General features: G+C 37.4%; 1 protein-coding gene across 2 annotated transcripts in view; it reads left to right on the top strand.

Annotated features, from left to right (window-relative positions):
- TIAM2 (TIAM Rac1 associated GEF 2) overlaps positions 1-21,724 on the top strand; it is a 227,818-nt gene that overhangs the window by 175,487 nt on the left and 30,607 nt on the right. For both annotated transcript variants that reach the window (XM_087718253.1, XM_087718254.1), the window contains 5 exons: positions 788-892; positions 2,909-2,987; positions 3,698-3,790; positions 5,487-5,747; positions 15,625-15,728. In XM_087718253.1, the coding sequence (XP_087574379.1) occupies positions 788-892; positions 2,909-2,987; positions 3,698-3,790; positions 5,487-5,747; positions 15,625-15,728 (642 nt within the window). The remainder of the gene's footprint in view (positions 1-787; positions 893-2,908; positions 2,988-3,697; positions 3,791-5,486; positions 5,748-15,624; positions 15,729-21,724) is intronic.

Genomic DNA, 21,724 nt, shown 5'->3' with positions numbered 1-21,724 from the left:
AATATAAGTAATTGAAAATGTAAGTATCTTCAAACAATATTTAGTAACGAACTGGTTTTGATGTAGAGATGGTAAACCATTCATTCATTCATTCATTCTATTATGACACCATCTTTCTCCAATTGCCTCTAGTGGATCAACCTCTCAGCCAACTGCTAGCAATATGCACTCCAGATAAAATAAACAATGAATAAGGGGGTAAAACTGGCCAACAGCAATATATTGCAACCACCTTGTCCCCAAATCTGGGAGAAAAGTATTTACCTTGTCACTATATCCCGGAGATAGTTTTTCTGATAATAATCTAGCTATTAAGTCTCAGAGTAGATTTTTAATCACATGCGCTTTCTATTTTGAGAAAAACAGGCAAATGTAAGATATCATAAATGACCACTAGGTGGCAAGAGAGTCCCAGAGACAAGTGGAAAAGTTTTGTGAAAGGAAATTGCCTTTAAAAAAAAATCTGTAATTGTTTGTATAATGTACCTTACTTAAGGCACTCTTGATCTTTAACCAGCACGTTACCTATAATGACTTTTTGGGGTTGTTCTTTGAAGAAGCATGAGAATGGTAGTGGGGATTTTAAAAATATTAGAAACTCTTGGTTACTAAAAGCAATAGAATTGCGCTGATATATAAACCACATGATTTATTTACGAAGATGCATATTATTATTATAGAAAGTGACACATTCAAGACCGAAGGAAGATGTATCTCTGTATTTGCTGTGATAAATATTTGTACAAATAGTTCCTAAATGATAGATTTCCCCCCCCTTGTCTTTTAGATTAAGCAAATGGAGCCAAGACATTATGGTTTACAACTTAGAAGGTTTATTGGTGAAAACACTGAACACTGTATCCCCGAAATGTATGAATATATTCAAGACCAGGTAATGCACAGGATCAAGAATGCAGTTCCATGATCAGAATCCTTATTTGAGGCATGATAATTTTTTCTTACAGAAAACATGGCAAAGTTTGCCGGATTTTGTAGCTGGCCAAAACAACAGGTGTAATATTTTTTGAGCTGTCCACCTTAGAATAAGAGACACCTAAGAAATATAATTTGCCAGGGACTGTATAATCTCTAATCCCAAGGAATGCTACAAACACTTCTTAATGGAATAGTCCTCTCATAGTCAAAATGGAATTAGGCACAAATAACTGATCTTTGAGATGGAGAAAAACATTAGAATCCTGGTCTTTCAATTTTGGCTTCAAGTGAATGGTTGAAATAGCCCTCTCCAACTTGGTGGCATTCCAGTGTTTTGGACTATGTCTGAAGAGAATGAACAAACACAAAACTAATACATATTGGCTGAGCAGATTGACATGTAATCCAAATTACACACCAGTCTGGATATGTAAAAGAACAGGTTGCTAAAAATTAGATGCGAGTTGTTTTAGGCACATTCTTTTTCATCTGGATAAACCACACATAGTCTTTATTTAGCATTGCAAAGGCTGTACTGAATATTTTTTTGAATTGGCTAAGGAAAGAAATTAAATGGGATGGGGACCAGAATAAAATGCATTTTAATTTGAATGCAATTAAAACTAAATCTAAATAGGCTATTTCCCCAGGTATTTTCTTTTTTTTGTCACATAAAAAAATCAAAAAATCTGCAGCAATTTTAGGAGGAGATCAGTTTTTCATTATGCCTGGAACTTTAGGCCCTAGACCAGTGATAGTGAACCTTTTTGGCACTCAGTGCCCAAACCGAAATGTGCGTGCATGCACATGCACTGGAGTGCTGGAAACCTGAAGACCAGCTGCCCGGCGTGCGCATGCCTGTTTTTTGGCTGGTTTTGGCCAGTTTGGGGACCATTTTTAGGCTGTTTGTTTTAAGGCAATTTTTGGGCCATTTTCAGGATTTTTTTGTTTTTCTGCCAGAGTGCCGAAAAACAGCTTGAAAATGGCCTGGAAAACGCCCCCAAAATGGCCTGTTTTGGGGGGCGTTTTTGGCTGTTTATAGGCTGCTTTTTGGTGCTCCAGCGTGAGGCGTTCATGTGCACGCTAGAAACCAGAAGAGCAGCTGCCAACGGCATGTGTGCCCACAGAGAGGGCTATGCGTGCTACTTCTGGCACCCGTGCCATAGGTTCCCCATCGTGGCCTTAGACCTTTTTATTAAGTTAAGGTGAGGCACAACTCCATTTATAGATGAGAAGTTCTCACTACTCTTTCTGATATTCACTACAGTCTGCTAAAGTGGCTAGTGATTCTAATTTCTGCGAGGTTTTTAACGCCTTCTTAATTTATTGCTGCACTGTTACATTAGGAGCCAAAAACAGAAGTGATAAGGCAGCCGCCTTTATTCATGTATCTGTTGTCATCACATGTCAAGTGAGCTGAAGGATCTTATTTGTCTATGCAGGAGTGGGCAGCTAAAGAGAACAAAGCTTATCTCCCTCTTCCCCTGTATTTGATACTTGAGGGTTATTTTTTTTAAAGTAGCGCATCCTTCATACTGAAAGTGTGACCAGGCCAGGGAGAAAATTACTTAAAGGATTAGAACTGAAGCTAGGCAATAACAGACAGAGGTGAAATTTTGCTTCTTGTCCAAATATAGATTATGGGTAGATTCTCTATCATGTTGGCTTTAATATTTTAAACGATTCTTTAATTTAATGATCATGATTTTTAAATATAAATGGCATTTTCAATGCTCTAATCCAAATTACTGTATAGTGACTGAAATAAAATTTAACAAATGAGATACAGAGTCCAAATAGAGTTGATACGATAGTTGGCAACGTTCTGCTCTTTAACACCTTCCAAAAACAGCCTTATAAAGCAACTGCTTAATGGAGGAGCTGATCGTAACAGTGACACTATTGTGCTTATTTGTTGAGTCTTGTGCATCTATCCCCAGTTCAGCTTAAGATGATACTATCTCTCCTACAGATATATGATGAAATAGAAATCTTTCCTTTGAACACCTACCATGCACATCTTACTAAGAAAGAGGGTGTAGTTGATTTTGGTAAGTCATCAGTTAATTGAATGAAGAAACTGTTTTAAATACTTGCTTTGTTGATGTGGTTAGGCCTGGAGTTCCGTTCCCTATATTGTTAGCCAAGGATATAGTGTGTCTTTGAAGTTAGACTTCTGTTTAGCTTTCATAGAGAAGATTTTGATGGAATGAAGCAGGGATGGGTTCCTGTATTGGTTTATACTGGTTCGCCTTGTGTGCATGCGCAGTTGACTGTAAATTGTTCTGCACATGCATAGAAACATACCAGCAACGGCAGAAGAGACCGGGGAACCGGTTCGAGGTGGGGCCACCCTGGTTCTGCAACCCAGGCCAAATTATGACTACCAAACCGGGAGCAACCCACCTCTGGAATGAAGTTCACAGGACCTTTGGATAAATGGAGCCAAAAGAAACTATGATAAGAATGATTTGGTTTTGAAGTCTAAGAAAGATGGCATGCCCTCTATTGAAGATACAATGTTATAAGACTACAAACAATGATATTCTGTTATTAATAATTATTTTCCAATGGCTTGCATTTTACTTCTATGTTATTTCAGATATATACAATATTAATGAGACACAATATCTTAAATAATATAAAAATATATTCTTTCTTTGGAATTGCTATTGAATACTAATACTATGTAGCTCATTTTAAGATAGTAGTAATGACTCACATTTTAAAGAAGGCAAATCTGATTTTTTTTTAATGCCAGGATTTGCAGTCACCGTTCAAGTTGATGAACATCAGCATCTTACCCATATATTTATAAGTGATGTTCTTCCTGATGGGATAGCTTACAGAGAAGGTTTGTGCTGTCTCTCTCATTTACATTATTTTCTAATGCCTACGCATGCTCTAAAATGAAAATAAACCACCTAAAATATAAGTTATGGACAAGATACAAATATTCAAGGAAGGGTGGATGGGTGAATGGAGGGAGGAATCATTTTATCTCTTTCTCTTTTGGTGGTTGGTAGGTCTATCAAAACGTTCTTACATTCTTAGCACCGACAGGGAAAGGTTTTTGTTAAACAGATGGACAGCATAGCATTATCATAGCACAGCATAATCGATCAGTTGAATTTATATGGCAGTCTGTCTCACTTACATGTGACTCTGGGTTGTGTACACATTAAAATAAAAATACAAAATTCAACCATTAAACTCGGTTAATGACAGCTACAAACTACAATAATAAAGGGGAGGAAGAGTGTAGTCTAGACTTAAAACACTGAATAGAATAGAATAGAATTCTTTACAATTCTAATTTACACAATGGCATTTAACAGGCTCTGCACTTTCATGCGTTTCCCAAGCCCAATAGCAAAAGCATGTTTTGAGGGACTTCCAGAAGATTAACTGGATTGGGGCCAATCTCACCTCAAAGGAATGATATTCCAAGGGGCTGGTGCCATAAAAAAGCACTCATCCCGAGTCTTGCCATGGGAAGATCCTTGGCTAATGGGGCCTATAGTATGTCCCACCTGCTGGACCGGGGTCCATGCAATTGGGGACGGGTGGTCCTTCAAATAATTTGGCCATATAAGGCTTTAAAGGTCATAACCAACACCTTTAGTTTGACTAAGAAGCAAATTGACAGCCAATGCAACTCACAGCACAGAGGTATAACGTGGAGATTTTGGAGTACACATAACTACCTATGCCACTGCATTTTGTACCAGCTAAAGCTTCTAGATACTCTTCAGGGCAGTCCCAAGTGCAAAATCCTCTTCTTCTCCCACCCCAATTCCACTCCCATATATGCTTGTTGGGTAGCCATGCTAGAGACGTGTTCTCCAAGAAGCATACCCTCAGCAAGCAGATAGCTGTGGATATGGAAAACATGTTGAGCGAAATATCATCTTCATCTGGCTGAAGTCACTGATTTCAGCAGCCCTATCCTAGACAACACATTGAGTTAAATAGAGTTTTGTCTATTGTACTGTAAGAATACTCATAGAATTTCATCTTGCCACATCAATCCATGTCTTTATGACAAGGATGATATGATCAAATGCCGTTTTTCATGGATGTTGAATCCACTCCCTCCTTACATTCCTTTATTGCCCATGTTCCCAGGGATTTTGTTCCGTTTAACTAGCTTCTGATTATTGTACTCACCGAATGAAATTATAAGCTAAAAAGGAAGGGAAGGCTTTAGAATTTTGTCTATATTTATTTGGGTGCAATGCTGAAAAAAAATGTAGGCCAGTAGGTTTTTGTGTTGGTTCACTGCCTTGACAGCTTTATTGAACAATGGAAAAGTTACTCTCCTATTGTGCTTTTAGCTCCTTTTATAACAAGCAGAATACTTTATGTAAATCTTAATTTTTGCAAAACATTTGTTAAGAGTTATTATTTCATCACAATACATTCCATAAACCTTTATGTGGTAAGATTTTTTTAAAAAATCATTTCTAACAGTTTGTTACAATATGTTTTATTGTGCCCTCCTGCTGTTGTGTCTACCCTGTTTGTCTTCTGCTTTTTCCTGCTCCCAGGCTTGTGTGTTGGCAATGAAATTTTGATTATAAATGGAGAATCTGTATCTGAGCTTGACCTCAGGCAGATGGAATTGCTGTTCTCGGAGAAAAGTGTGCATCTGACATTGACCACAAATCTCAAAGGCCCTAAGACAGCATTATGCTCTTCTTTGCAAGATGGCATCATTTCCAAGGAGGCAAGAAAGTTCTTGCCCCTGCAAAACCAATCACAACTCTTGGAGGAATTTCTGGATAACTTCAGAATGAATACAGCAAATGGTGAGATGATGCTTGAACTTTTACAGTGAACTTCCTGCATAAAAAGAGCACATGCAATATTTTTAATGCCATTTCAGCTTTTCCTTTTTCACTAAACTTTTAGAAGGTAATGTTAAAAACATATTTGTATTTTTATAAACAAAACCTCCAAAACAGGAGTTATAGGAGAATTAAGAATTTTAGATGAAAGATCAATTAATTAATGATTGATTAATCACCATGTTTTCCCCAAAATAAGACCCATGCTCCAAAATAAGCACTAAGGCTTATTTTCCGGAAAACAGGATTTCAGGGTGATCAGCCCAGCTGGGTGCCCAACCCCCTGGCTCGTGTACAAGATGTGGCAAGCGCACGGGGACCAACAGTATCTGGCAGGAGCTGCAGCCCGCCGGTCCCTTGGTCAGTGCACTCTGGGGTTGCATAGTCCATGCAATGCAGGTGAGTTGATTTCCTGTCCAAGCAGCAGATGGAGGCAGAGACGCGGATAGGGATGGAGGTGGAGGCAGACCATCCCTACACGCGTGGGCTGCAGGCAAGCCAAGAGACATGATGATGAGCCTCCCATGGCCGGCCCCCCACTTTATCCATTGACTTGGCTCTCCTGTGGTGCATGCAGCACATCCAGATTGTGCATCTCCCCCTGCCTGTACCTGCTGCTTGGACAGGTAAAAAACTCACCTGCATTGCAAAGGCTGCGCAAGCCCAGAGTGCATTGACCAAGGGACAGGTGGGCTGCAGCTGCTGCCAAATACCGCCGGTCCCCGCGCACTTGCAGCCTCTTGTGCGTGAACAGGAGGGTGGAGCAGGCTGTGGCTACTGCTGGACACCATCAGCCCCGCCCACGCTCGCTGCCTCCAGGTTTAAGTCCACTCGGTACAAAGCTTATTGGGTGGTATTGAGTCAGTCACTCTCTTTCAGCCTCATGTGTCTTACAGGGTTGTGGTGTCATTAATTGAGGGGTAACCTCAATATGCTGCCTGGAACTTAAAGGAAAGGCAGAATATAAATGCAATGCACCAATAAATAAAACAACTTGGTCAAACAAATTAATGTTGCCATTTTCTGCTCAAAATTACAGAAAATTACATATTCAAATATTTAAAGAACGTATGGCAATACAACATATCTTGAATAACATCTGTGCTGTGACATTATATAGCACTCAGTAGATGTAGGTAAAACCAGCTTGCAGTGTTTTAAAATGAGATTTAGGTCATGGATGGGATGATGTGAAAATATCCACTGGGACAGTTGAAGTTAAGGCTGATTACCACTTTCTTTCTAGCCACTTTTCTATGAAAAATTGCTCCCCAAACCTGTTCTTCTATTAATGTCCTAAATAAATGAGTAAAGATTTTTTTCTCCACTGCTGGAATATCAGTTTTTGTTGCTGATTGACTGAATATAATCCACAAAGAGAGGGCTGAGCAACCTTTTGTATAATCCTTCAGTAAAGTCACACAATTCATGGTGACTTGGTCTGTATTTTTGTTTTGAAGTCATCAGGTTCCTACATCACTAGGCACAAGTATCGCTCATTAAATGTGCAGCTTTCCTTGGTTAAGCATAATTGAAATTTGTCTTTTTGGGGACAAATGATTCATAATGCTGACACAGCTGAAGCATTTTGCAGACTAATTTAAGTACATTGTGTCATTTTTGTCAGAGTTTGTTACAAAAATCTAATCCAGAAAGCAGATAACTGACTCAGCAGGATTGATTTAAATAAGAAATTTTTATATACAAGAATGAATATATACATATACATACATACATATACACGCACACATACATACATACATACATACATACATACATACATAGACACATACACATACAATGCCAGCAGCGGAGAACAGTTTCATTTCAGTTCAGATCAGCAGACAAATCCAAACTAGTTTCGTTTCAGAGTTTAATACAGCTTAGCCATGCCCAGACTTCTTACTTAAGTTTCTGTTTCCAAACAAGCCTCATTGGCTGACCTGTTACCTGTCTCTGCCAGTTCATGAATATTCTGACAATTTTGATACTTTTTCAGCTGAAACTTGAAAATGCTTTCTAGAAACATTTTGTTTCCCATATAATAGTAGAACAAGTAGTATAACTGACTTCTGGGATGGAAGTACAGCATCCAAATCGCAAGAGGTAATTAGCTACGTTCAGGCAGTGACTTGAATGTGCAAATGGTTCTTGTGCTGGAAAACATGGGCTTACCCTGGTTTTTCTTCTGTCCTCACCCAATGGAGGAGGACTTCTGAAAGGGAGTGGTATATTTGCACTCCCTTGAACATAGTTATTCTATCAGGCAAAAGTCTGGTAAAGATATATTGTTCTGTTCTACTCTTTCGTGACCAGTTAGTACAGTTGCTGTGTCCAATTTTGCAGTGTATGCAGAATATTTTGCAAACTAGTCCTTGAAGCAAGGTTAAAACTATAATTCATTTATAGAAGAGAAGATTTAATAGAAGGGATGCTAGTCATCTTACACAAAAATGTTTCAGCAGGTGGAAGCAGACACTCTTTCTCTGGAAATATTAAACAGATAGTTTCTGACAGGGGTGTCATCATTGCAACTTCTTACATTGAGCAGTGTTAGATTTGTTGCGTCTAAGCTCCATCCCCATACTAAAATGCAATTATTCTTTTGTAGTGCTAAATGTAAAAAAACACAAGAGAGAGGTTCTTGGATTGATAATTATAAAGCAGCTTTATTAGGTCATGTTTAAAATAAAAACTTGATTGCAAAACTTAGCATACAATAAGTAGCATTTATCTCGTAAGACTGTTCCACTTAAATGAAATTGGAGTATAAAAGCGCCTGCCATAAAGTTAAAATTATGGAGCTAATAAATTATAGTTCATTATTTAGGATTTATACTCAGTTTATTAGTTTGATACAATAGGCAAGTATTACCTAGCATATTTACCATGTTAAGAGCACCTGTTGTATAACTAGTGATGCTGATCTTCTAGAATACATTTTATACCTTTTATTTTATCTCCACATATAGTGTTATAAAAATCCTATGGGTGTCTGATTCAAAGAGAAGCTGAGGTAGACATGTGTACCATGAACTAAAGGCAAGAACAATGATTGGGAATGTACATTTGTTAAAAAGTCACATTTATTAGATTAATTTAGCATATAGCAAATGCTTCGGCAAATGGTTATAATAGAAACAAACCCCAAATGGGTTTCTGTTTTTCCTGCTCATATTCTTCCTCAGTTGCAGCCCTGGTTAATTTGAAGTGACCTATTGGCCTAATTATTATAATATAACTTTGAAAATATTGATTTTGATTAATAGTATCCTGATACTCTATTCCCATTTTCTAAGACTATATCCTTAGTTGGCGAAAATGCAAGAATTCCCATTTCTTGATCAGAACAATAGCAATAGCGCTTACACTTATATACCGCTTCACAGTGCTTTACAGCCCTCTCTAAGCAGTTTACAGAGTCAGCATATTGCCCCCAACAATCTGGGGCTTCATTTTACCAACTTTGGAAGGATGGAAGGCCGAGTCAACTTTGAGCCTGGTGAGATTCGATCTGCCAAACTGCTGGCAGCTGTTGACCAGCAGAAGTAGCCTGCAGTACTGCATTCCAACCACAGCGCCACCACAACTCTCAAGATATGTTTACCCTTGATGTTTCTAATTATGACTACCAGATGTTTTTAAGAAGCTTAAAAGGCTATTAGGGCAATTTTTCCTATCAGACCTCTGAGAATTCAGCCTATGTTGTAGCAAAGAGGAGATATTTCCTTTTTGTTTCCAACTTTTATTCTCAATCACGCAGTAAATTACAAAAAGTGTATGAAAAAAGATTTGTTTGTAACAAATACATGGTTAAATGTAAGGTCATTTCTCTATTCACATGCCAAAGGAATTATTATCACTCTTAAAATATGTATTTGTTTGTGATAGAGATAATTAGTGAAGGATGCATGAAGGAGAAGTAAGACTTCATAATAGGCATAAACCATTTCTTGGTACTGTCAAAAGTGGATCTTGGAGGAAAAAGAGACAGGGGCAGAAAAGGAAAGAAATTTAAAACACTAAAAGAGGCGGAAGAAAAGAAAAAATATGAAACAAACTAGAGTGAAACTAGAATAACATGGATGCAAAAATATATGAACATATACAGATAGTCCTTGATTTACAACAATTCATTTAATGACTGTTGAAAGTTATAACAGCATTGAAAAAAGTGATTTATAACCATTTTTCACACTTCCGACTTGCAACACCCCCATGGTCACATGATCAAAATTTGGATGCTTGGCAACTGATTCATATTTATGACGGTTGCACTGTCCCATGGTCATGCTATCGTTTTTTGTGATCAACAAAAGTTGGTGTGGAAAAGCCAGATTCACTTAACAACCATGTTACTAACTTAATTGCAGTGATTCACTTAATCACCTGTGCAAAGAAAGGTCATAAAATGAATCAAAATTGACTTCAAAAATAGCAATTTTTGGCTCAATTGTGGTCGTAGGTTGAGGACTATTTGTATTAAAGAATAAATTCACATTCAGGATGGTGGATTCAGTTTGCTCACCAGCTACCTATTTCCATTTTTGAAGATGAAAATATAATGTTACATTTTCTTGAGTCTTATTTCTGAACCATTAAATAAAAGCCTCCAGCGTCTGTCTCCTTTTTAATAGAATAAGCTATAAAAGTATTTTAAATTTAGCATTCCAGGTTTAATGGCTTATTTTGCCCATATTTGTAGAAACATTATCCCATGCAGTGCTGTTTCCTTCTTTTTCTTTCAACCCAGAAAATGGGCTGAATTTATCTTAACCATTATACCATAAATTATCTGGTCCAATCATGTCAGGTTCACTGAGATGCTTGACTAAGCTTGAGGGTCTTCATCACTCTTCGGGGCACAGCTAAACAAGGATCTTAATGACATACTAGGAAAAAAGTAGTTGATTGCCTTCTCTCAACTCTCAACCTTCTCACAAAGGCTCCATTCTTCTTTATTCTTTATTCCTTCTGCCCAGTGCAGTTTATTTTTAATACTTCTTTCTTCCACTCTTCCAATACTTTAACTGACTTTTTGCCCTGGGCTTCATGATTTGGTATATGAGTGTTGTTATTTTTTTTAACGTAGTCTCTGCTGTAAAGAGTTTTGGTTTTCAATTTATCTCCCATAGGTCAGGATAATTACATGACTATATTTCCCTTCTAGTGTAGAGGTAGCAGGCGCAGTGGCCCTTCCAGGTACTATTTTCATTGCCTGTAAGAATGTATTGGGTAAAATGAGATCCCAATGAAGTGTAGTCTACTTCGCACCAGTTGCATAATGGCTCTGACTCTCATTGAACCAATGTGTGTTTTAAGCATAACAAAAAATTAAACAAAAAACAAGCAGGGCCAATTCAAAGTGGCTTGAGTATTAGACAGGGATTGGTTGTAGTAGTGATGTGGGAGAGCATTAACAGTTAGGAATGTTGTGTGTCCATATATTGTGACTTTTTGGAAGTTTAATTCTGGAACGAAAAATGGGTTATGCAAGTTTTGTGATTCTCTGTTGCTTTCTGTTGTTTAATCTCATTTTATTATATAGATGATCCATAGTGGATCTTTCTGTGGTAAAATCCCTTCTGTGGATCGGGATGTTCCTCTTAGATACATTCTGGAAAGATTTTTCTAATATTTCTTGAACTAAATTGTCTTTACACCATCTTGGTTTTGAGAATTATTTTATTGTTTATGAATCTTTAACATGTATCCCAAAGAGGTTTCTTGCTTTAAAATATATTTTGCCAGTGATATACAAGAACACATTAATCCCAAAAGAATGTTATTGTTGCTTATTGCTAATTTCAGGGATATGACTCTGGAATCAGCGGGAACCTTTTGCATTTCCTTTCCTTGTGCAAATATACTGGATTACTGGTATTAGTCCCCTGAACATCATTTTGAGAATAAGTGCCAGTATAATGTCTTACACTAACATTGTAGAGCTGATTTTGAGATTGCAAGTAACTGGTTTATATCTGCCATTATGACATTAAATAACAATATATGACCCTCAAGTCAAGATGTTGCTAGAGTACAACTTTCAGTAACTTATACCTTTCGGTAGCCACCCCTGGTATCAGGAAGAGGAAGAAAATAGGAAGAGAAGGAAAAGGAGTACTTTATTTTAAGGTACAAGACACACAATCTCCAAATCTATTTGCTTTCTGAAATTTGCACCTCTTAAGGCAAAACTGCTGTAAGAGATTTGGGAGACCTTTCCTACATTTTGGAGTACAGCTTTCAGCATGCAATTTGAAAGCCAAGTATGGTCTCTAGCCTAAAAAAACAATAATATATGTATGATTTAAATTTCACCAAGAACCATAGTGAGTTCGAGATAGAATTTGAGGGCTATTCCCATTCTCTCCCTTCCATCCATGGTATTCCATTCAAAATCTGGACTGCATTGCAAATTTGAGTGTTTAGAGCCTTCAAGAAGGGAAAACTCAACATAGCCAAATTGCCAGTATATCTGATTCTAAGCTGAACTGGCTTTTTCTACTGTTCCATCCTGCTTCACAGATGGAAACAGTATAGAACCGTGATGGTGAATCTATGGCAGTCATGCCACAGGTGCCATGCAGAGACCACTCTGTGGTCACGTGCGCCATTGCTAGCTGCACTTCTGGGTTCTGTAGTCTTCATGCGTGAAGACCATTTGGCCAGCATGCATGCATGCAATGGAACCCAGAAGAGACCGGCTGGCAGCAGGTATGCGCACTGGCTGGCTGCTTTCTTCTGGGCTTCAGTGGTCGGCGCACACACTCCTGTGTTGGCACTCGGTGCCAAAAAGGTTAGCCACCAACCACAAGAACAGGCAGAGCCTAGGGGGTGGAGTTAAGACAGAACTCAGCCAAGAATCATTATGTGTCCACAAATCTCCAAGTCCACCCCACTGAATCCCTTTAACTGTTATCTAGCACCAATTTAGTGCTGGCCATTATTTGACCGATTCTTGTGTATAAACCTTCTGAATTAGAATTTGCATGCAATCCTGTTTCTTTCTGCCTGACAGTGCTTTGTAAAAGCATTTTTTCCTTGATGTACAATTGCACTAATATAAGCCTCTGAAGAGGAAATAGCTAATTGCAGGATAGCTAGTAGGCAATGAGAAATGTTTGACTTAAGAGTCCATTTCAGCAAAGCGGTAACACAGAGAATCAGAAGTATGTTGAAGGATGGCTTATGAGGGGGTATTTAGTATCAGAATGAAATGGAAATTGTTTATGATCAAACATTGCAGAGGATCTTGCCCATGGGGACAAGCAGAGTCTGGCTATTATGGGGAAGGGAGCAATGTGCAGAACCTAATTCTTTTTGCACTGTTGAGCACTAAAAAGATCCTTCTTTGAAAACAATTTGTTGTTTTGAACTATTCACATTTCAGCTCTATCCCATAGAATAATTGGTTCCGCAACAAAAGCAGATCTTCCATTCTTCTTCGGTTACTGTATTTCTCTGTTTCATTCTCTATGTTCAAGCAGTGTAGTCTCTGATTCTCTCACCAGCATGATCTAAAATAGAAATAATTGACTATGTACTTTCCCAGTTTCTACAGTGGTAGGACATACCTAATTTTGCTATGCCATCTGCTTTTATTTTTAGTGCTCTATTCTACTCCCCTCTATTAGTGTCAATAAACTAAAAGGCAAGGCCCCATCCTCTTTACCGAGAGGGAAGCTTGCCATCTATTCTTGATGTTTGTTAACATATTTTTGCTGCTGTGCAGTAGGGCACTAGTTCAAACGGGTGATATTCGGAACAGAACTGTAAAGGATGTTAAGTTATTTAGCAGGCTGGTACTTAAAAGCACATCCCTCATTCCTCCTTATGCCTCATTGCAGTTTCCTCTTCATTTACAGAGAAAAGAGGGAGTTGGTAAGAGCAGTGTGGATTAGCATGCAATTAAAGTTTTGTTAATTAAATGGACTAAAGCAGGGGTAGTCAACCTTTTTATACCTACTGCCCACTTTTGTATCTCTGTTAGTAGTAAAATTTTCTGACCGGCCACCAGTTCCACAGTAATGGTGATTTATAAAGTAGGGAAGTAACTTTACTTTATAAAATTTACAAAGCAGAGTTACAGCAAACTCCCCATCGCCCACCATGAAAACTGGAACGCCCACTAGTGGGCGGTAGGGACCAGGTTGACTAAAGCATCATGAAAAGTTGTAACTGCCTCCTCTCTTTGTAATGAGGAAGGTTCTGTTTCCTCCTTAAAACAGATATGTATTTTCTTCGTTTCTCATTTGTTTTTTTGATCCCCAAATTTGATATCAAAGCCTCTGAAGCATGCATATAATCTGCTTTCTTCAGCTTTGAATATGTTCAGATAACTATCATAGTGCCATGTTCATTGCATGGTTTGTACTGCTATGGAGGTTTAGAGAATTTTGTTTTCTGAGGATTTCATGGGCTTTCTCTGTGCTGCTTTGCTTGTGACCCCATCTGTTCATAGTGTGCTCAATATTTTATTGAATAATTAATGATGAGGAAAACATTTTGTTCTTTTTGAAGTTTAGTGGGTTACATTATCTTTTCTTTGAATGATAGTGAATCATATACAGCTTGTCAACAGAATACAACATAGTGGCATTCATGTAATTAAATTGGCAGCTCAAAACATTGTTGCATATGGGCATGAATGGAGACAAAATGCTAAATTATTTCAGTTTCTCTGGAGTTGCCTGGCATTTCTGCCTCTCCAAGGCTTTATTGCATCTGTTTTGTCTAAACGTACTTCAGTGAACATATCCATATGTATTTTGTGCATATACAAAGTCCATTCAGTCTAATCATTGCATGATTCATGATTCCTCTTGAAGAATCTGTTATGACATTTTCTTTTCATTTTTGATGGGCTCCTACATCCAAGTTGCAAATTTGCAATTGTCATTAGATGGTAGCAAAGAGATCCAGAAAGTCTCAGGTTCTCTGCTGCCAACTAGTGGTATCGCTGATATTTACACCCCAATCTGGTAACCCTAACCCATACTTTTAAATACAGGTGACTTACAACCAGTTGCTTAGTGACCATTCAAAGTTATGACAGACAAACCCCCCCCCCCAAAAAAAACCCTCAGTTCTGAAGTTTCAGTGGCCAATCCTCTCCTCCATCGTCACCTGACTATTTGGGCAACCTGCTTGCATTTACAGTCAAATGACTGTAATTTACTTTTTTTTTTTTTTTACTGAAAATCTATGTTAACTTTCAATTTTCTGCAAAAATGCCCGATGGCAAACAATAGGCTTGCTTAACAACCATGGCATTCATTTAATGACCATGGATTTACTTAACAACCATGATGATTTGCTTAATAACATGCTGTTTGAAGACCTGCTTTCATGACTTACGACTGTAATAGGTAGTTAGGTTCCCTTACAGTCATCAGGACATCAGGATATTGGCAAAATATTGTTTCTGTTTACATTTTATCCTAATTGCTGCTACATGAAGTAGTAATACAAAGCCAAGGTTCTCTTCTTTCTTCTTTTGGGCCATTAATAAGTTTAAGAACCACAGTAAGTTTTGGGACAATGTGTTCATCCAAGAAAATCATTTTATATGTATGAAGACATTTATATTGGATGCTTTCTTCAGCCAGCACACACTGTACCACATTGTAGACAGATGATGCTAAGGAAGGAAGGCTTTGAAGTAGCAGCCCAAATATTTGTATTACTTTACATGGGATTATTTTAGCTGGAAGAGCCAAACAGATCTTCAGGAGTCTATTGTTTCCTGTCACTTTAATGAAACAATTATATCTAAACAAAAGAAAATACATATTTCTTCTTCTGATATCTAGCTTTTCACTTTTTTTAAATATAGATTTCAGTCATGTGCCTGATGTTAATGGAAGTCTAAAAAGGAGCAACACAGATGGCATGCTGGACCAGATGCCAGAGAAGGAGAAACTTGATTTGCCATTCAGGGTAAGAGCACTGCTGAAAAGTTAATGCAGAAAGTAGAGAGATACAGAAGGCATGCAGACTGCTTTTGTGGATGGGGTAGCACTAATTTTGTACATGCAGACACACTTCTATATGCATATCCATGGATACAGTTACATATATAGCAATAGCACTTAGACTTATGTTCTGCTTCACAGTGCTTTACAGCCATCTCTAAGCAGTTTACAGAGTCAGCATATTGTCCCCAACAACCAGGTACTCATTTTATCTAGCTCAGAAGGATGGAGGGGCTGAATCAATATTGAGCCAGTCAGAATCAAACTGCTGGCAGTCGGCTGGCAGTCAGCAGAATTAGCCTGCAATACTAAATTCTAATCACTGTGCCACCATGGCTCTTATATATCTCTTTGACTTTCAAGGTCAATGTGGTGTAATAAGATGTACTAGAAACAGAGTGCTATTCCATCCTCAGCCATGGAAGCTCTTTGGATGAATTTGGGCCATTCTTTCTCAGCCCAGTCTACCTCACAGAGCTGTTGTTATAAAGGAGGGATATTATATATGCTGTTTTAAGCTCTTCTACAAAAAAAGGAGGATATATCTAATTAATTTCTTGAATCAATATTGTATAAGTAATACAAGTTTGATGTAATAGTTAAGATAGTGATTTAGAAACTAAGAAACTGTGAGTTCTAGTCCTGCCTTAAACATGAAAGCCAACTGGAGCACTTTGGACCATTTCTCTGTCTCAGCCCCATCATAGGGTTGTAGTTGTAAGGAAAATAGGAAGAGAGAGGAGTATTATATATGTTTTCTGCCTTAACTTATTTATAAAAACAATAAACGTGGATTAAAAATCTAATAAATAGTAGAAATGAATATAGATGACACCCTGTTTTCCCAAAAATAAGACCTCCCTGGATAATAAGCCCAATCAGACTTTTGAGCACCTGCACTAAACAAGCCCCCCTGAAAATAAGCCCTCCCCAAAAATATTGCCACATAGCAGCAGCCATGAGGTGACCACGCTTGCCGTCTCCTGCACCTCAAAAATAATAAGACCTCCCTGAAAATAAGGCCAAGTGCTTATTTTGGGGGTCAAAAGAAAATAAGACCCTGTCTTATTTTCGGGAAAACACGGTAGCTACTGAAGTCTGGGACTTATATGTTCTAATTAATAACACACTGCTTAATGCAAATACTTTAAAATCAAAAGGCTATTACTGACTGAATGAGACCATATTCCTTGCATATTTACATCTGCTTTTTAAGTTACTATTAATACTACGTTGTTGTTAGTATGTTAATTGAACTGGAGAAATTGATTTATTTTTAAAGCTCAGATTCTGTTACTACTTTTGCATACATCAATGTTGTGAAAGTATTATTACCATCAGTGAAAAAAGAGTCCTTGTAGCAGGTCAGGTTCTGTTTTTTTTCTTCTTCTCCATTATTCTTTAAACTGATGGAACAACAGCAATAGCAGCAGCAGCAACAACAAAAGAATTCCCTAAGAGGAGATTAATTAAATACTTGGGAATGCAATATATTTAAAAATGATTAAGGTTTCTACTAGAGGAAGTGGAACACTATTGCACTATACCACATTAAGTGTGAAAGGGATCAGGAAGAGATTGTTACTAGATAAAGAGCTTGTTTTGAAGCAGAAAGTAAATTATAATTATTACAGAACTGTCTTGATCCACTGCTTCTTCCTTCAAGACAAGCAGAGTCAAAGTGTATATCTGTAGGAACAGTTCAGTATTACCCATACATTGCTGCTATATTGGCACTTATTTATTGTCAAGGAATTCGGAGGTTTTGAACCCAATTTAAAAATATGCTTTTTTAGTCATTAAACATCCTGAAATGTTCTATGGGAAATTACTGCTTTAAGATTCAACTGCATTATATGTTCTGAGACATCCCAAGTAAACTAAGGCTCTAAAAGTTTAATAAAACCCAACAAAATGAAGCAATTCATATTTATATAGGAAAATAAAAACTAATGAAAATGAATATAAAGATGAAAAAAAAATCAGAGAAAGCTAAAACTGCAAGAAAGGGGAAACTCAAGAGAAAAATAGAGAAAAAAAGTGAAAAAAGAAAGAAAAGTGCTTCCTATATTCCTGATAGCAATTATAAGTACACTTGTACATTTTACCTCTTAATAGTAAACAAAAATATTGCCATTAATGTCTAGTTTGTCTACTTTAATTTCAACGTATTCAAAAGCACTTTCACCATAAAGCGATCTTTCAAAATAGCTATCCCCTTTATCCATTTTAAACTTTCTTACATCTACTCTTTATTAATTTTTTTGCTGAAAGTTTTTAAATCTTGCTCAGAATTGTCTGAACTATGAGATATGCAGCATCTACATTTTCTGAGATTTTCTGATAAAAGGATAAAAGAATTCCACCTGTTGGTCAATATTCTTTTTGAATTACACACAATTTGTTTATTTTCTTTTGTAATTGAGAAGGAATATTGACTCAGCAGGTGGTATTCTTTTATTCTGCCACTCAGAATATCTTTTTTTAGCTGTAAATTAATAGTAAATTAATTATATCCAAAAGTGTTTAAGAAAATGAGGCTTATGCACTTTGTGTTTATATAACCTGTATTACAGCTGTGCGCCGGTTAGTAATGGTAATAGTTTATTAATTGATTAATGTTATAACTATAGTAAATAAAAGTAAAATATTGGATCAAATTCCATGGTAAATACACTAAAGAAAATATAGTAATAAAATCCATAAGTGGTAAATACAAAAAATCATAATTCAGATACATCACCTTTATATGGTATCCCAATCTGTTCAATATACTTGATTGAATCCCTTCTCCAAACTGCTCAACTCAGAAGCCAACTGCAAAAATCTCTGTTTCTGCAGTCTACTTACAAGGAGCAGCTGTTTGAAGTACAAGTGGGTGATCTCACAATTTCTCTTTGATCTGGAAAGACTGTGCCACAGCCAGTATTCATTATATGACCATGGATCTGCACCACAATGCTATCCACGTTCCTTCAGGTACATCTAGTCTGCCATAAATCATCACCAGGTAGCAATTCACATACACACATTAGCCAAAAAGCCAGTCATTAGAATTCCATGTATGAAATCAAATGAAGGACCCAAAGCAAGTAAGCTTTACTGCAGCATTTATAAGACAGCAAGTGCAGGTGGGATTGCCTCCCAAGCATATTGAGACAGATATCTTCCCACCAATGAAGAGATGCACTTGTCTTTATGAATCTCAGAAAGGTGGCAGACTAATGCATAAGCAACAGATGACATAAGCATACATATTCATAAGTAAAAGATCTCACATTACCAATATATAACAGTTCAAAACACATTGACGATGCTCCTCGAATGGTGATGAAACGTTTGCAACCAAATTGCCAAGCTTGAAGCTCAAAACAACAGGCTAATGTACAACAGTGTTCAGGTTACTTCCCACAGCTGTTTTCCATCAGAAATCAAAAGAGAGAGGAGAAAAATAGTAAAACAATTAATCGGGAAGGAAAACTTCTCTCACAAGTCAAGGGGGTAGTTTATAGATGCATATTCCAATAATGAGAAACATTTCCCATTACAAATCTACAAATAAGATGACAAATTCTGGCCTTATATGTCTATAAATCAACTTGATTTAATTGACTCCACTTACACTATATTGCCAAAAGTATTCACTCACAACTGAGTCTGATTATGCGGATGGGTGAGCGAAAACTTTTGGCAATATGGTGTATCTTAAGAACTGGTGTTTCCCATGCATGTTACCAGTGTTTCTGAAGGATTTGAAATAAAATCATCATCCCTGCCTGGGGAAAGCAGTAGCGGATTTCCTTTTGGCGGTCAATTCATAAGGGTGGCTGTAGGCTTGCTTAGGAAAATATGAGTAAAATCTACATCTTGAAAAGAAAATATAAAAGAAGCTACTTCTTAAGAAATGCATCTGAAATTTTGACGTATGTGATGCAACTTAATACATTAAAATGTCCCCCTCCAGCTACCATTTATGTCAACTATAATCAGGAGGAGACTACAGAAACAAGTGTAAGCTCAAGGGAAGACAGGAGAGGAGAACTGACAAAGTTAATGAAGCAGAATCAATTCTTCCTTGGGTTCTACCCGATGGCATCAATAAGCAATTATTTAACATTTTTGTAAGGTTTATTATGAATAAAAAAGTATTCCACCACTCAGATAAATTCAACTAAGATTCAACTAAGCCATCTTTATTTTACATTTTTCATAATATTCATAGATTTTGAATCCTATTTTCTATCATGGAAACCATGACAAAATATTTGCATGAATTTTAAGCTATGGCAAAGTAGTCATAGTGATCTTCCGCTGATGCCAAGATCATTGTTCTTGAAGGACAAAGCAAATCCATATTTTAAAATAGTTTGCAATGGCCTGCTGTTACAATGGTCAGTTTGTCCTTGCCATTTTGGTATGGTCCAGATAGATACAAGAGCAAATGATGTTCGGTACCAATTCGAATTGCAGGGGAGTTAATTCAATTGAAAGATGATGAAAAGGCCTACACTTTTTGCTATTTTTCTTCTATTTCTGTGCTTGTCTTTTTAACAAAGTCAAAGTCATTTTAAAACAAGGACTCCCTTTATGTATGTGGAGGGGGGGGTAGGTATTTTCTTTTTCTAGTTCAGAGTATATAAAAAACTCATTTGATGAAAAGATAGTAGCATTTATATCCCAAGGGTTATAAACATAAAGTATACTTTTTTGTGCTTTTTAAGTTAAAAAAGAATGATGCAGAGATTGCTTACTTTGGGGAAACAATCCAAAAAGAGCAGCAGAAATGAATGCATTACATGAAGATAAAAATAAAGGACGCCTAATGAGATATACTATGGTTGTCACATCAATTCTGTAATTCCACTTTGCATTTTAGACATCTGTGATTCTGGTTAAATTCTGCTCTTGCTGGTCAAAATGTTCCTTCTCAGTAGTTCTATAGATTCTATAGCAGTGGTGGGATTCAATTTTTTTTTTATTACCGGTTCGGTGGGCGTGGCTTGGTGGACGTGGCTTGGTGAGCGTGACGGGGAAAGATACTGCAAAATCCTCATTCCCTCCCCAATCCTGAGGGAAGGTTACTGCAAAATCCCTCCCCACCACACTAACCTGGGAACTTTCCAGCTCCGTTCTCCTGTTCAGGGCAACAAAAGATCAGCTGGGAGGCTGCTGGGGCCTATTTGCCGGTTTTCTGAACTACTAAAGATGTCCGCTTCCAGTTCTCCAGAACCTGTCAGAACTGGCTGAATACTACCTCTGTTCTATAGGTGGCTTATAGATTTGCTTGACTGCAGCAAATTTTCAGGGGATAAAGAGAATGCTCAGTAAAGTTCAGGTGCCCTCCTGTTTTCATTTCAAGCAAAGAATTCCTATCAACTTCCATTCCTTCACCTGTTATGTCTTTTCTGAAGGGCCCTAAAATGCCACCATTTGAAATAAGCTGAAGTGGGTGGCTAATTGCTGTCTAGTAGACATCACTAGTTTCTTTGCATTGAAAAAGTAATCGATTCCGTACAGGTTGTCCTTGACTTAGAACAGTTCATTCAGTGACTGTTCAAAGTTACAACGGCACTGGGAAAAGTGACTCATGACCATTTTTCATACTGAGACCGTTGCAGCATCCCCATGGGCACGTGATCAAAATTCAGATGATTCACAGCTGACTCATATTTATGACAGTTGCAGTGTCCTGGAGTCATGTGATCATCTTTTGCGACCTTCTGACAAGCAAAGGCAATGGGGAAACCAGATTCACTTAAAACTGTGTGTCTAACTTAATGACTGCAGTGATTCACTTAACAATGGTGGCAAGAAAGATAATAAAATGGGGGGAAACTTAGCAAATTAATTTAGCAACATAAATTTTGGGCTCAATAAGTCAAAAACTACCTGTATGCACAGTCTTCACCTGGGTACATTTTGAGGCATATATGTTACCTGAAAATATCTGTAATCAATCTT

Source organism: Thamnophis sirtalis, unplaced genomic scaffold, assembly GCF_051295495.1.
Source record: "Thamnophis sirtalis isolate CommonGarterSnake01/CBP01778 unplaced genomic scaffold, rThaSir2_p1.2 scaffold_6, whole genome shotgun sequence".
In the NCBI taxonomy this organism is placed as follows: Eukaryota; Metazoa; Chordata; class Lepidosauria; order Squamata; family Natricidae; genus Thamnophis; species Thamnophis sirtalis.
The sequence above is the reverse complement of the archived record's forward strand: the minus strand, read 5'-3'. Positions and strand labels throughout refer to the sequence as shown.